This window comes from Apteryx mantelli, chromosome 1 (genome assembly GCF_036417845.1).
Source record: "Apteryx mantelli isolate bAptMan1 chromosome 1, bAptMan1.hap1, whole genome shotgun sequence".
Classification (NCBI taxonomy): Eukaryota; Metazoa; Chordata; class Aves; order Apterygiformes; family Apterygidae; genus Apteryx; species Apteryx mantelli.
The window spans coordinates 220027141-220041528 of NC_089978.1; the positions used below are offsets into that span (position 1 = coordinate 220027141).

General features: G+C 40.6%; 1 protein-coding gene across 3 annotated transcripts in view; it reads right to left on the reverse strand.

The window, feature by feature from the left end:
* The window catches only part of CHCHD3 (coiled-coil-helix-coiled-coil-helix domain containing 3), a 152539-nt gene extending 138845 nt beyond the window's left edge, over positions 1-13694 (reverse strand). For 2 of the 3 annotated variants that reach the window (XM_067317544.1, XM_067317543.1), the window contains exons 1-2: positions 13527-13693; positions 11536-11623 (exon numbers count right to left, since the gene is read on the reverse strand). In XM_067317544.1, the coding sequence (XP_067173645.1) occupies positions 11536-11623; positions 13527-13610 (172 nt within the window). In that variant the 5' untranslated portion in view covers positions 13611-13693. Of the gene's footprint in view, positions 1-11535; positions 11624-13526 lie in introns of all 3 variants that reach the window. The other variant, XM_067317545.1, reaches the window with a different exon arrangement.
* Between the last annotated feature and the right edge of the window lie 694 nt (positions 13695-14388).

Here is a 14388-nt window from a genome sequence, read left to right on the forward strand (position 1 = left end):
CATGTAAGATCAACGGTAAGGCACAAGAAGTCAGCCTGAAATGTATACATTAGCTACTTCTTCACGGGAACTTAGCTCGTGCATAGGAGGAAGGATTTGTTTCTGCTGAGGAAGGTGGCAGTGACTTACAAAGCATCATAAGTTGTCTTTCTCCAACTTCAGTTAAACTTGCTTTATATTTAACTGTCAGCAGACAATTACAGTATCGTCAGCTTTGAAATGTGGTAACTGAAGTATTTTCAGCCCAATATTTAGCATTGCATTACCACTTGTAATAATAGATGAAAATTGATTATAACCAACATGAAACTGAAAGTTATGACTGTTTTCATCATTCAGAGGTGATAAAAAAAGGATGGATGCTGAAAAGCAAATTAGATGTTTAAAATTCTTATAACCACAATAATCTAACACCTACATTTTTAATAACGGGTAATAAGATGTATTAAAAAAACAATTTTTCAAATGACTAGTTTCTAAATTGATTTCAACACTTACAATACTAAAAAGTCGTCAGTGGGGGAGGTGCTGCAAGCCTATAAATTGCTAGCAGTGAGAAAAACAAGATACTATAGACGGATGCACTGAGGAGCAGTATTGCTGAGAAAAGCAGGCCTAATTCCATTCTAGGAATAAATTGTCTCACATAGTCGACGTAGCACGTTCACCCAGCATGAAAGAGCAAATGCAAGAGCAAATAGCATCTCAAATACTAAAAAGCGAATGCAGGAATTTAATAAAAGGTGCGGGGGGGTGAGGGGGGGGGAAGCAGCTGAAAGGTCAGATTTAAAAATCCTAAGGAACAAAGTAGGCCAACTGGCAGCAAAGATGCTTACAGTTCATCCAGTAATATATGAGGTTCACTTTTTCTTCAAGGGAAACATTCTCTCTCCACTTATCAGGGATAACCGAGTCCTGTCACTTCAGTTTAACTCCTCCCTTCTCACAAAAAAGACAAAAACCCCACAAGTATCTTAGATGAACCATTCGTCTCAACTCTTGCTGTATAAAGCTCCTGATAACAGAGGAATGGATACCTTAGATGCCTTTCACAGGATAGGAGGAACTACTCTATCTCACCCCTGAGTATAAAGGGAGTCTAAAGGATTCACCCAAACTAGCTGCTTATTTTTGGATGACTAACAGTGGGTGAAGTGAAAGACAGCTAATGAAGCTAAAAAGGGAAAAAAAAGAAAAAAAATCAGATAAACTGGTTTCACGAAGCATTCTCCAATGTACAAAACAAACCGTGGGGGGCAAAGAGAAGACAGACTGTCCCTCCTCTACATGTTAAATTTAGATGTTACTTGAGAAATTTATCTGATCGTGAGATCATTTAAAAATCAAAGAGTTCAGTACATATGTAAACCAGTTCTGGGTGGGGGGGAAAAAAATATCGTATCCATAGCTGAAAGTGATTACTTTTCCCCTGAGGTAGGAGAAAAGAAGTCTCTAAGTGGTTACCCCGTTTAACTAAAAAACAACTAGTGGAAAGCTTTCAAGAAGCAGCACTATATAGTATACTTAATCTGTCTGATCTGACAGGTGATGAAGAGTTTTAGTAACACCTGGTTGCAGCCTGCAGACGAAAGAATAAAGCAAAGCTTTTCTTTTCATCCTAATGCAATAAACCATACATCTAAAGTATTCTTTAATACTACGTTGAAGCTTCGCTAACCTGTACGTAAATTGTGCCTGAAAGAAAAGGAGCATTTACTGTTAAAACCACAAGGTTTCATTACTGCGGCTGGATAAACAGACCTCCAAGTAATATTATACCTAAAAAATGATGGTTTTAAATATTACAAAGAAATAAATGCACTTAGAATCTCCTCCCGCTTATCCTGACTGAAAATGATCTCCTACCAGCTCATGGGAGACTTGGTTTAGAAATATTTTGATACATTCTCCCTTTATACCAGTCCTCAGTTTATTTTCATTCTACCGACTGCTGTGGTCAGCAGAGAAATAACTTGGATAAAAATATATTTTACTACATATCAGAAGAGTGTGTTACACAAAAGAAGGAAGATTTCCCTGTATAGTGCTATCAAGCATAATACTGGTTAAAGCAAACAGTTCTAATAAACTCATCAAATTTTAATTCATTACAATTACATTTTTTTTTACCTTTAAGAAAGGAAAACCATTCAAGCTGCTTCAAATGACTTTTATTCTAACAATCCTTTAAACTACCTCTCATTTTATCTAGTCTTTTTGACCTACAATCCTAGCAAGGTCTCTGAAGACAGGAGGAATAGCAGGGTTTTGCTCTAGTGCCTAGACGCAGCATGGACCACAGAAGACCAAGGCTGAACTTCCAGAGGAAACCTTAAATAGTTCTGGAGAACGTCTACTACTGACGCTCTCCAGCACATTTAACTCTCAATATGAACCGAGAACTTGAGCATGTGTGAACCGCGATTTTTCCAAGGCTTATAATCTGAACGTGCATAGGGGATTTTTAACAAGGATGGCAAGAATGTTTGTCCCAAAATGGCCATCTTCCTCTGTCAAACTCCGATTTCTAATAGATAGTGGAGCCGAACGAGCAAAAGAAAGAGGGAGGGAAAAGAAGTTGCCAGACTGATTTTTATTTAGTTCTATCATGGAAAAAATTATACTGTATTTTCCCCAAGTCTGCTTCATAACCATCTGATAAATTCTGGCCATATATTCCAAAAGTTCAGCCTAAGGCTAGGCTCAGATTATGTATGGTTAAAGGTCTAAAATTTTGCCAGAATTTAACTAAAAAACAGTCATCCATCAGAACTAGTAAAATGCAATGGCACCAATCCCCGCACATAAATACGTGACAATTTAGTCCTTAAAACTCATTATTACATGCTGGTTTGCAGCGGGCTCCATGAACGGTGCACAATCTCTTTTCTCTAGCTTAAGTTTTTTTTCCACGTTTTTAGATACAGTTTCACCAGCTTTCTGAACTACATTTATTGCAGTGCTAGAAGCTAAAATACAAGAATTGCACACCAGCCAGCATCAGCTGTTATTCAACATGATTTTCCCCTAAGTACTGGAAGATTGTGTTTTAGCATACACGAACCTTGTGCTCCCACATCAAAAAACAGGTAATTCTACCTTTAACTCCGAAGCCATTCCTAAGCAAATACTCTCTATAAGCTTGTTATACTAGCTACAACAAAAATTGTTTTATATCTGTGTACTGCACAACTATTCAGAAAGATTTTTTAGAGCGAACGTCTGCACTCGGTAAACCCTAATAGAGCACATGCTGCCTTAAGCAGAATAGCATGAAATTTAATTTTGACAAATCCACTTGAGACCAAAAAAAGCACACAGTATGTGGTACATAAGAATTACCTGTTTCCAAGAATCTATAGGAACAAAAATAGCATTTCTAAATGAATACCTGTTGAAAGATAAAATCAGCCTATCCAAAAAAAGCCACACACACAGGAAACTACTTGTAAAGAAAAAAATATATATATATAGGAAGCTGACTATCATAGCAAGGAACCTACCTCAGTCTAAGCCCCAGTTAGCTATGCTTATGCAGTGGACAGGAACTAACATTTTGAGTGCTCTTTCTTTAAACCTCACTTGGAATATCAAAAGTTTTCTATCAGTTGTAAAATGAGAGCCCCTAAATAAATCAGATGTCCACTTAATATTTGACAGTATTCATGGGACAAACCCGCTTTCCCTCCCTGATCTATATGTTAAGAAGCAAAGAAAAAAACGAAAACCCTCCGTCCTATGAGCTCTCAAAAATCCAGTTCGTCCATTAGCTGAATCCTTGAAAACCTCAAGTCTTTTCTTTAGTTCCTTTTACAACACTGAATAATGACAAATAAAGCAAGACCAGGAGAAAAGCAGGGAAGGGAATCAACTACTTCAACTCCAGCCTTAACTGCCTCCCCCCTCCCTTTTTTTTCCATGCAAAAATAAACATGATCATTTCATTACAATAAGAAAGAAGAGACAGACACAAAGAAACGGAGAGAGACAGAGCGGGTGACCTCTTTTACATTCGGCTCATCCTTCCAAGTGCAGAATCAAACTTGAGCCAAATTCATATCATACCAAGCTTTGGGTTAACATTAATGCACATACCATTTGTTGGAGCATATTTAAGCGTATGTATTTCATGCGGTCCACTACTATACTGAAAGACAAATAAGGTTTTCCAGAGGGAATTTTTTAAAAAATGAATTTACCAGTAAAACATGTTTTTTGTTAAAAAAAAGTGAATCTTTCCTTGAACAGTATGAAATAGTATTTCAGTATTTAAAAAAAAAAAAACACTATTCTTTGAAAGCTTGCGGATTGTTTCGTATTCTATAGAAAAGAAAAAAAACAAGCCACAAAAAAGAAAAAAAAAAATCAAACCACATTTTGGAGAATTACATAGTGGACTAAATGTACTTCAGAGATAAAACTACCAAAGTTAATGCCTGAAAATATAAGGACCACCACACTGAATACAGCAATTACAACGTCTTTGATGTTCAACAACAGCATTCAAAGAATTTTCACATAATACATATATGTATATATTAATCCGTGCTACGGTCACCTCAGTCCTGCCCTTCCCTAAATTGATGACATAATTTAAAGAGGTCTAAAATTCTGCAGCGTATCAGCTTCGATGTACTCCATCCTGCCCTCCTCCCGGCCCATCCGAACCATGCTTTGCAGAGCGTTCTCCTTTCAAAAATACAGTTCAGCCTGCTTGAGCCATACCTGCAACCCTTCAGCTCCACCAGCTGCGTGTTCCTGCTTATTCCCTCGTGCTAATGCTGGCACTTCGACTACCACTGGTGAAGTTACTTAGGCAGTTGACACAGGAAGAAAAAAATATATATAAATGAAAGGTTGTTTGTTTGTTTGGTCTTTTTTGAACAAACATACAAGCAGGGTATGGAAGACAACCCAAACTAACCGCTTCAGGCAGCTAGGGAAACACATTCTAGCAATATAGTTCGACATAATTTGCAAAGCTGTTCCAAAAGCTAGTTGCCACCAAAAAAAGGAAGAGCGGCACTACTGCTCCTGCTCCCCTTGCACAGGCACTTCTCTGAATCCACAAGGTCCAATTAAGGGAGCTAAACTGGCACAAAAACTTTTCCTATAGGGTTAGTCTCTGGACACCAGTTCATTATAGGATCAGACAAGCACCAGTGTCAGAGTCAGGAAGTAGGCAGAAATATGTGGCCAGGACTAAATGAGACCGTTAGATCAGGTTGGTTGTAACATCAAACCCTAGCCTTAAATACATGACATTCGTGTGAGAAGCTCCAACACCTTTGCCATTCACTCTTGTTCTACCAGCGGGCATCTGTCTAAAAAAATCTATTGCTCCACAGGATATATCAGCAGCTGAAATGCAATTAAAGTGGACAGCCCCAAACTGCACTCTTGATGACATCTCAGAGACAGTATTTCAGTGAAGAATCAAAATACGACTTCTGTATTGGACAGATGTTGGGAATACAGTACAATAAATTACCCTGGGCATATCCTGGGCATATTTTTGCATTCCCACCTTAAATTTCTGTTCATACACCAAGACAGGCATTCATAAAGTTCTAGATACTCCTCTTATGCACTTGCATACCTTTTCCATAGTCAACAATCCAAGTCTTAAATTAAATACGGAGTTTTCCCACATCCTCTAATATTCTCATCACTTCTACTCAACCCGCCATTAATTATGCAATTTTTTTTTTTTTTTTAGGACGAATAAGCCCTTTTACAGCCCCCATCTCCAATCACTATGAGCCAAAACAAAAACAGAAGTGCAAGTTACATTGTTTGGTAGTTTTGCTTCTAATTTTAGTACTATTTTACAAAGACATACTCAGCCACCTGAAAGTGTTCACAGAACGCCTCACATGTCACACAGAAAGTGAGAACTTTAATTTATGCAGCACTTATTTCGTCTCCCATGCATAATTCTATCTTCCCTATACTTTTGCAATCCAGTGACATGAATGTCAGGCTCCACTAAAGATTTGCTGTTACAATGACAGCATTAGAAGTTAGGCATCTTTAGCAGTCTAGTGAGTTACAAGACGTTTCACCTTTTGATAATAAAATACTTCCATCAATACTGAACCTTTCACCCAAAGAACATCAATATACATCACCGAAAATAAAGCTATTTCCAAGAAACTCAGTGACAACTAAGTGGCAACACAGCAAGCCACATGAGAGCAGGAGCGAGCACTGCAGCATCGCATGAGTAGGAATACCCAAGATGTCTTACTTGGATTTAGATCATGCCTTAAAAATACATATCCTGAGCAGGCTATTGCCTGGGTATCATAACCAATGACATTCTGATGAAGCCGCCCTTCCTCTACGTGACACTGTACTACACCATATAACTACGGCCTTAGTTAAGGACACTAGGACCGATCTTACCCAGCTAAACTGCCAAATATTCTTTGGAATATATTCTTTGACAACTGCAAGATTAGAAGCTTCCAGGATTCTCAGATCAAAAGCCTATCACTGGCCTTCAATATTTCTCACAAATCTCTCTACACCTCTATGAAGAAAACCTTACTTTTTGTAGAGATCAGAGGGAAATCAAATCAAAATCACAAATAAACAATCCAAACAAACAATCCAATATTACTCTATAGGCTGCAAACCATGGTCCTCCAGGCTACCAGTGGTCCACAGACAGCTCAGCCTGTTGAATGGAAATCACTATTTGATTTATTTCACAGATGTTTTCAGTACCAATTAGGTTTAAAACTTCCAAATTAAAGAGCATCCAGAGATGAACCTAGATAAACAAGAAGATAAACATTACCAAATGGAAAAAGACAAATCTCTCCCAGCTGATGCTAGAGGAAGAAAGGTTGCAAATCCATGTTAGTGGCTAAAAGGAGCTCCCTGAGATTTACAGGTGCCTCACGGCAAGATAAACAGCAGGCAGTCAATGCAGCCACCAAAACATCTTGCTAAAGCTCTGTTTGTGCCTTTCTAGAGTCAATAGGAAGCTTGCTTGGATTTCCTTTATACAAAGCAACATTATGGAAATGTCAGTTTACTTCACCTTTCATTTCATACAGAGAAGGAGTGTTGTTACTACAAAAAGGTATAGAAAAGTAATTAATATGTTAAAGGGCACAGAACTAGGAGGATTTATTTGCAAAGGATTTTTGCTTAACTAGAATAAGTTTAGCAAAAAAAACAAACAAAAAAAACTTTATACTTCCAGATACTCATAAGAAGTGCAAACCCAAAACAATTCAAAGCTACAAGCTATGAAGCAAACCTCCCTGCAATGTATACCATGATATATTCTAGTTCTACTTTTCTCAGACAGCTATCTGACTCTCCATAAGTACCAGTATCATCAGTAGAAGTGCTTAGAAATACGCACTTGTATTAAAAACACACACACACACACACACACTTCCTAAAAGCCTAAAGAGCAAAAGCAATGGCACTGGTAAATAATTTCTCGTCTACATTTGCTTGGGCTTCATTTTGCAGGAGATAAACCTAGGGGATCACAATGGTTCCTTCTCACATTGTAAGCATTAAAAATGCTTGACTGCACTTAAACTTATTTTTATAACCTACCTCCAAATCACAGAATCGTGGAATCATTCAGGTTGGAAGGAACCACAAGAGGTCATTTCGTCAAACTTCTTGCTCAAAGCAGAGCACTCTCCAAGAAGAATCGCACCATGATTTTCTCAGGGACCAAAGTGAGGCAGATAAGCCTGTCCTCCCCGAATCATCCTTTTGACCTTTGTTGCAAATGGGTACAACATATTCCCTTCTTCACTCATCAGCGACTTCCCTGATATCTACAACCTTTCAAAGATGATAGGGACCAGCCTTACTATGACATTGGCCGGGTCTCTCAGCATGCTTGGTTGCAGCCCATCTGGTCCCATGGACTTGTTTGGGTCAAATTCTCTCAAGTAATCCTTGACTCAATCCTCACCCCCTCTTAGTAGTTCTTCTCCTCTGTGAACCCTGCCTCTACATACAGAGGTGTGGGAGACCTTGTTGATGAAGACCAAGACAAAGACATTTTGACATCCCTTCCAAGTCTCAACTCCAGGTGCAAGCTTGCCTTCCCTAACACCCTTCATACTCTGGTAAAATTTCTAAATTCCTCTTTTGTAATTTGTCCCTGCTTCCACCTCCTGTGTACCATATTTTTCCACTGGAGTTCCATCATGAGCTTCTTGTTTAGCCAAACCAGTTTCCCAATACAACTGCTTGTTTTGCTGAGTATTGGAGTGGACTGATCTTGCATTTGGAAGAGGTTGTCCTTAAGGACTTGCCAGCCTTCCTGAGCTTATTCCTCAGAGACATGGACACCAAAACAAAGCACACAATCAAAAGACATCATTCCACACAATGAACAAGGCCAAGTCATACGTTTCTCCAGTGGAAACATTCTATGTCTAACCCAATTTGAGGGGGCAGCAGCAATGCTCACCTTATCCACACACAGTACTTTGAGACATTTTTTTCATGGATATACTCTAGTAACAGTAACAGATAATACATAGTTAAAAATAAAAAGGGAATAATACTCTGAAAAAAAATCAGTGTAATCTGCTGCATGCAAAGGAAAAAAAATGGCTGTCGGAGATGCAGAGACTCCTGATAATTTAAGCCCTTGTTCTTCCTTTTTTTCTCTAATGGAATATTAGCTTTCCAGATATCCACTAAGCTAAAATGAATTAAACCATTCCCTTTGTCTGTTATGACTAAAGCCTTAGGTATAATACACACTCAGAAAAAGCACTCGTAGTCTGGCCAAATTACTTTTCATCAATATTGCTTTAGGAATTATAGATATACTTTAAAGATTTTACACTTGTTAAATATTTTAGTGCATTTAATATTACTGAAAAGTCAGAAAATGATCCAAGCAAGCTAGGATGTTTTAAGACACAGTATTTAGATGTCAGATTTCATTATAAGTGTAAGTAATTTCATTTTCCATCCCCAAACCAAAGTCAATAAATTCATCATATATTGGCAAACAACTAGATACACATTCTTTCAAGTAATGTAATCCATTATTCCTCAACCAAAAAAAGAAAGGGCTCTTTCTAAACAGCTTTAATGTTTTTCCCTCTGGACAATTTTTTTTTTTTTTTTTTTAATTTCTGTAGAAAAGTACCACTCATCTAGAATATAGTAAGATATAAATGCAGGCTACCAAAATGTCAAGGTTTTAGCTGTCCAGCTGATAGTCCAAAGGCCAGAACCAGACTCCAATACAACACCACCCTTGGAAAACTCTCTTTTTAAGCAGTGAGGGATGCAGTTTGACAGAGTAACAAGTCACTACCACCTGATTCCTAAGTGGGAGGGGAGGGGAGGGGCTCTCTAGAGTCACGACTCTTGTTATCAGTGCAAGGGGCTTAACCAAGGAACCCAGACTCAGCCCTACTGCACCACAACGCCTTACACGGAAGATCCCCCAGATCTGGGATCCAGCCCCAGAGGCACCAACACACAGTATTTTCATATGAAGTCATCAGAGCACTAGCTCTGATGCGAGCGCTCTTCCCGCAATACCGGCTTATCAGACAAATGCAGACTCTGACAAGTTAGATCTATCTATAGAATAAACAAATGGGTTGACTGGTCTTACGGCATCAAAGAAATTCAATAGTTCGTAATTCTACCTCAAAAAACATTCAATGAAAGTGTATGGTGTGGAAATATGCACTTAAGTATAATTTAATCCTCTTAAATACAAATCATTTTAGCAATAAAACCGAGGTATAACCTTGATTGTACTTTCCTGGGAAAATACAAGCACTTCACCTAAATTACTAGTTCTTAAAGCAGAAATAAGCATAAGGTTTCCCAAAGCTTACAAAGGGTCAAGCAATTCATTAAGCCTTTCAATAAAAGACAGAAAAAAAAACTGCAGCTATTTCCAACATACAGGAAGAAACAAAATTAAAGGACCAAGATATGTGCAAACTGTGAAACAGTAAATAATTCCTGAGGTCCTTTAGCCTTCATCTCTGGTCATCGCATCCCAAAAATCACAGTCACTTATTCACAAGGCTACTTCCATAACCCAAGTTAGGGATGAAAAAACAAGGAGTACCACAAGTGAAAACAGCTAGGACGTACACATATTATTTCAGAGAAAATATACTCATTTCCTAGAATTTTTCCATCACAACAAAATACATGTACACCAGGAGAAGGCCATTACTGGGAAAAAGAGAGGGACAGAGAGTCTGGCAGTTCATGAATAAAACTACAGCTCAACTCCATCCAAAACATATGGAAGCACACATTAAATTTCTAACCAATTTTAAGGAGTAAAAAGCTACATTTCTTAAGTCAGGTGACAGTTTAAGTAATTTTTAGTCCTTAGTTGTTACTTGTCTTCACTATGCCAGAGTCTTCCCATTTATAAAACGGAAACACAAATCTCTAGAATAGTATTGCTTGGGAGCCCCAATATTTGTAGAACATGTTGGGTTGTATTCAGCCAACATCTTTAGAAGCTTACAGCTGAACTCTTCCCCCAGGTGTTCCTAGAGGGCAAATCCATCTCATCCTAAATTAGAACTCTAAACCAAGACAGATGCAATTCATCCCCTCAAAATGTCTTTTTCTTCCCACTGACTACAAAGCAAGCCCAGATTAGATGTAGGTACCAACACCATAGACATCTTTAGTTAAGCAATATGAAACCAATTTTTCAATGCTTTAGATGAAAGACGCTACATTCTGTTCATTCAAGCCTCGCTGCGAGGCCCACTTTTGTAACAGCCCTTAGTATTAAAAAAATAAAATAAAATAATCCACCTGATAGAAAGGAGCACCAATAAGAAGACTTACTTGAACATTACAGGTTTTCACATAGTCAAACAAACATAAATCACATGCTCCAGTCTCTGCCACTCATTTTCACTCCTGTAGTTGCTACGTCTTGTTCACTGTGCCGAACTCTTTTAAATTACACTTCTGCCTCTCTGCACAGAGCCTATTTGATGCTTTTGAACAGTCCTCAATAATGAAATACAAAATGCTGACAAAACTATCATTTTGAGCTATCAGCATGTATAAACTGTACACAACTCACGTCTACAATTCCATGATAGAGAAATAATATATCATTCTTTTTGCATTTGCTTCAGTATATTTCAATAGATGTTCACTACGCTAGAACTCAACGTTGATCAAATATGCTAGAATTTTCACTTCAGAACCCAAAGCATACTTTAAATGAGTATTTGCTTTTTCAAAAAAAAAAAAAAAAAAAGTCTTTAACATTGGTAATGCCAATTTTTCCACTGTAGGAGAAACAAGTCTCAAACAGCTGTTTTTAATATTTTATGGTCAGCCAGAAGAAAATAAAAAGTAATAAGTCTTCTAACAGCCCACAAACTACTTCATTCTTCAATAAAATGATCAGCAAAAGAATTAACGTGAAAAATCATCTCTATGAAATGGTGGTGGGTTCACTACAATGATCTGAAAGACACATTCAATTTTCTTTCTCTCATTAAAACGCAGAAAAGATGAGCATACCTGCACCAGATGCCGATCGGTGCTGAGAATGCAGTCTTCCACCGGGTGAAGACGGTTCCTTCATACGATCAATGACATTGTCGGATAGCTGAAAAAAACAACCCCCATCCAAAAAGAGTCAGACAGCATCTCCTCCTTCCTATCACCCCTCCCCTAAAGAAAAATTAAGTAAAACTTTAAAGAAGGGAGTGAACCCACAGAGTAAGATATGACAGCAGCTTAAGATTTTATCAACAACGTAAATGTTCTGTTTCAACTGCGTTTCCCCTTCTTTGGGTGGTGATCAACCAAACCAACTGCAAACGATCAGGCAGAACAAGATATTTTTGGCTCTCATAGAAAAAGAAGGTTGAAGGTGAGAGAAGACGAGGAATTGATATGACAAAATAAAAGATAACGGGGACAGCAAAGGAAACAATACCCTTTGACATGTTGCTTGTAATTCATCAACCTTTTCGCCTTTCTCAGTTATTTGTATGACAGTTAAATACCACAGTGTACAGTTGCATAGCATCAATCATAGGGAAAACTTCATCTTTATAAAGCCCTCAAGATACAAGTTTAGCCAACCACTAAGTTCATTCTAATGTTGACATACGCACGCATAAAATACTGTCATAATTTACATGGAACCAAACTGAGAATAAAAGTAACGCCCAGTTTCAGACCTGATCAAGCCCACAGAAATATTTAACATAAATTAAAGTAGTAATAACATGAAAGTTCCATTTTCCAATTTAGAACTTTCTACTGGTTTCCTCACACATCCACTCCTTAAAAAAGTGTTTTGACTGCTCAAGGAAAATTTGTTTTAAATAGCACTTTATCAAAATATTACTAAACTTATAGCATAGTGTGTTTTAGCGGCAGAAACCCTCCTTAGAAAGATTTTGCTAAAATTTGCAATCTAACATGCAACCGACAGTGTGAAATTCCTTCAGCTAAAGGTTTCTGAGCCCAGTCCTAGAACTCTGAACATCACACAGCTCTACACATGTAAACAGACCCACTCTTGGATGCCCTATTCACCAACATTATTTAGCGAAACTAAATCTTCCCAGCATCTGTGATACCATTCATTTTCTATTCCCAATTTTTCAAGATCCAGGATAATTTACAGAAATTTCAATACTACTTCCTACTACTGAAGCAGCTGGAGCAAGTAATGAATTAACAAATACCTTATTCTGTTCCTGTGCTTAGCGTGTTTTAAAGAGGATGAACTCTCTTCCACGAACGCTTACATTACTGTAAGGTATTTGTCTGAAATCATTAAATGAGCAGAACAGAAGAAGTATGCTGAGATAGGCAACAATTACTATGTTTGTTCATGCTACAACACCCTCCTCTACAAGCAGCGATAAAGGACAAGTCTTCCTCATTCCAGGTATGAACTACACAGCGTGCTTCACCAAAAAACTTTTACGCTGCAAGACTTGTCAAAACGTGCCATGTCGCAAGAAATTTGCCTTACAGGCAACAACATCCCATAGACAGGGAAAGAACGGGAATGTTCCTGTGGGTACGCACGAGACAAGTTATACTGCATGTGAGACCCAGCAGAATATCGGTGGAGGGGGCTCCAAGAGGCGGAGGTCAGAGAAAGGCAGAACAAGCCATGCATCTCCTACAGCTGTTCTGCCATTCTGCCTCGCTGGGGGCGAAGGTCCCTACTCAGAGCTTCCCGATCACGGCTTCTCGCCGAGAGATACCTTTCGCTGCACCTAAGCGCCCCGGCTGTAGCGGGGCCTTGAAATTAAAATAAGAAATCACTAAAAAAGGAAGAGCGAAGCGGGGCAGGAAGCAGGCGGAGGTCACTCGCGGAGAGCGGCTGGAAGAGGAGGCGCAAGGGAAGGGAGAGGAGCAGCGGCGGGAGCGCAGGGCACGGCCGCGGCCCGCGGGGGCAGGAGGAGGAGGAGGAGGAGGGCGGGAGACGGCAGAGGGGCCGGGGCAGCCCCGGCGAGGCAGGCCCCGGGCGCCCCGGCTCTCACCCGCACGCCCTTCACCACCGTGATGTTCTCGTTCTCGTCCGCCTCGAAGGTGACGCGCCGGGTGCTGCTCCCGCCGCCGCCCATCTTCGCCCGGCGCCACCAGGCCGCGGCCAGGGACGGCACCAAGGAGACTCGCCGTCCCCGCTGCCAGCTCGCCCCGCAACAACACCGCCCCTCATTGGCCCGCCGCTCGCCCAGCCACGCCCTCCGCGCATAGAACCCCGCTCCCCGTTGGCTACGGGGCGGTAGCCATGGAAACCGCGCACCCCCGCCGAAGAGCGGCAAGGTACCCTGGGTCCGCAAACTTTTTCGGTTTAAACTTCCCGAGGAGGGCGGCGTGGCCTACAAGTCCCAGGGTGCTTAGCGCCGGGCGGCGGCGGCGGAAGGCGGTGCGCGTTCGCAGTGCGCTCTGGGTAGCGTAGTCCCCGAGCGGCTGCCGAGGCGGAGGCGCTGTAGCGCTCGGGGAAATGTCATTCCTCCTGGCGGCGCCGGTCGCGGGGTCCCCTGGGCGCCACCCTGCTCTGAGGGGACTTTCGTTCCCCGCCCAGGGTCTGTTCCTCCCACTGGGGCTGAGGGGGCGCGCTCCGTCCCTCCCTGAGGGCGGCGGCGCTAATGGCGCCTCAGGGCAGGCCCTGCCTCCGTGGTGGCAGCTCGAGGCCTGGGCCCGTGCGGAAAGGCCTTGCTCCATTTTCAACGTTGCAGTGGCCTCAAATTGCGGCTAACATAACCCCTCCGGAGGTGTAATTATCTTTCCAGGAGGCTGACAGCATAACGTTAATAACGCGCAGCGCGTTTCCTTTTCAGCCGGCGATAGGAACTCCGTTGGGATGCGGCTGTTGCGCAGATAAACCCCGGCTGCGGG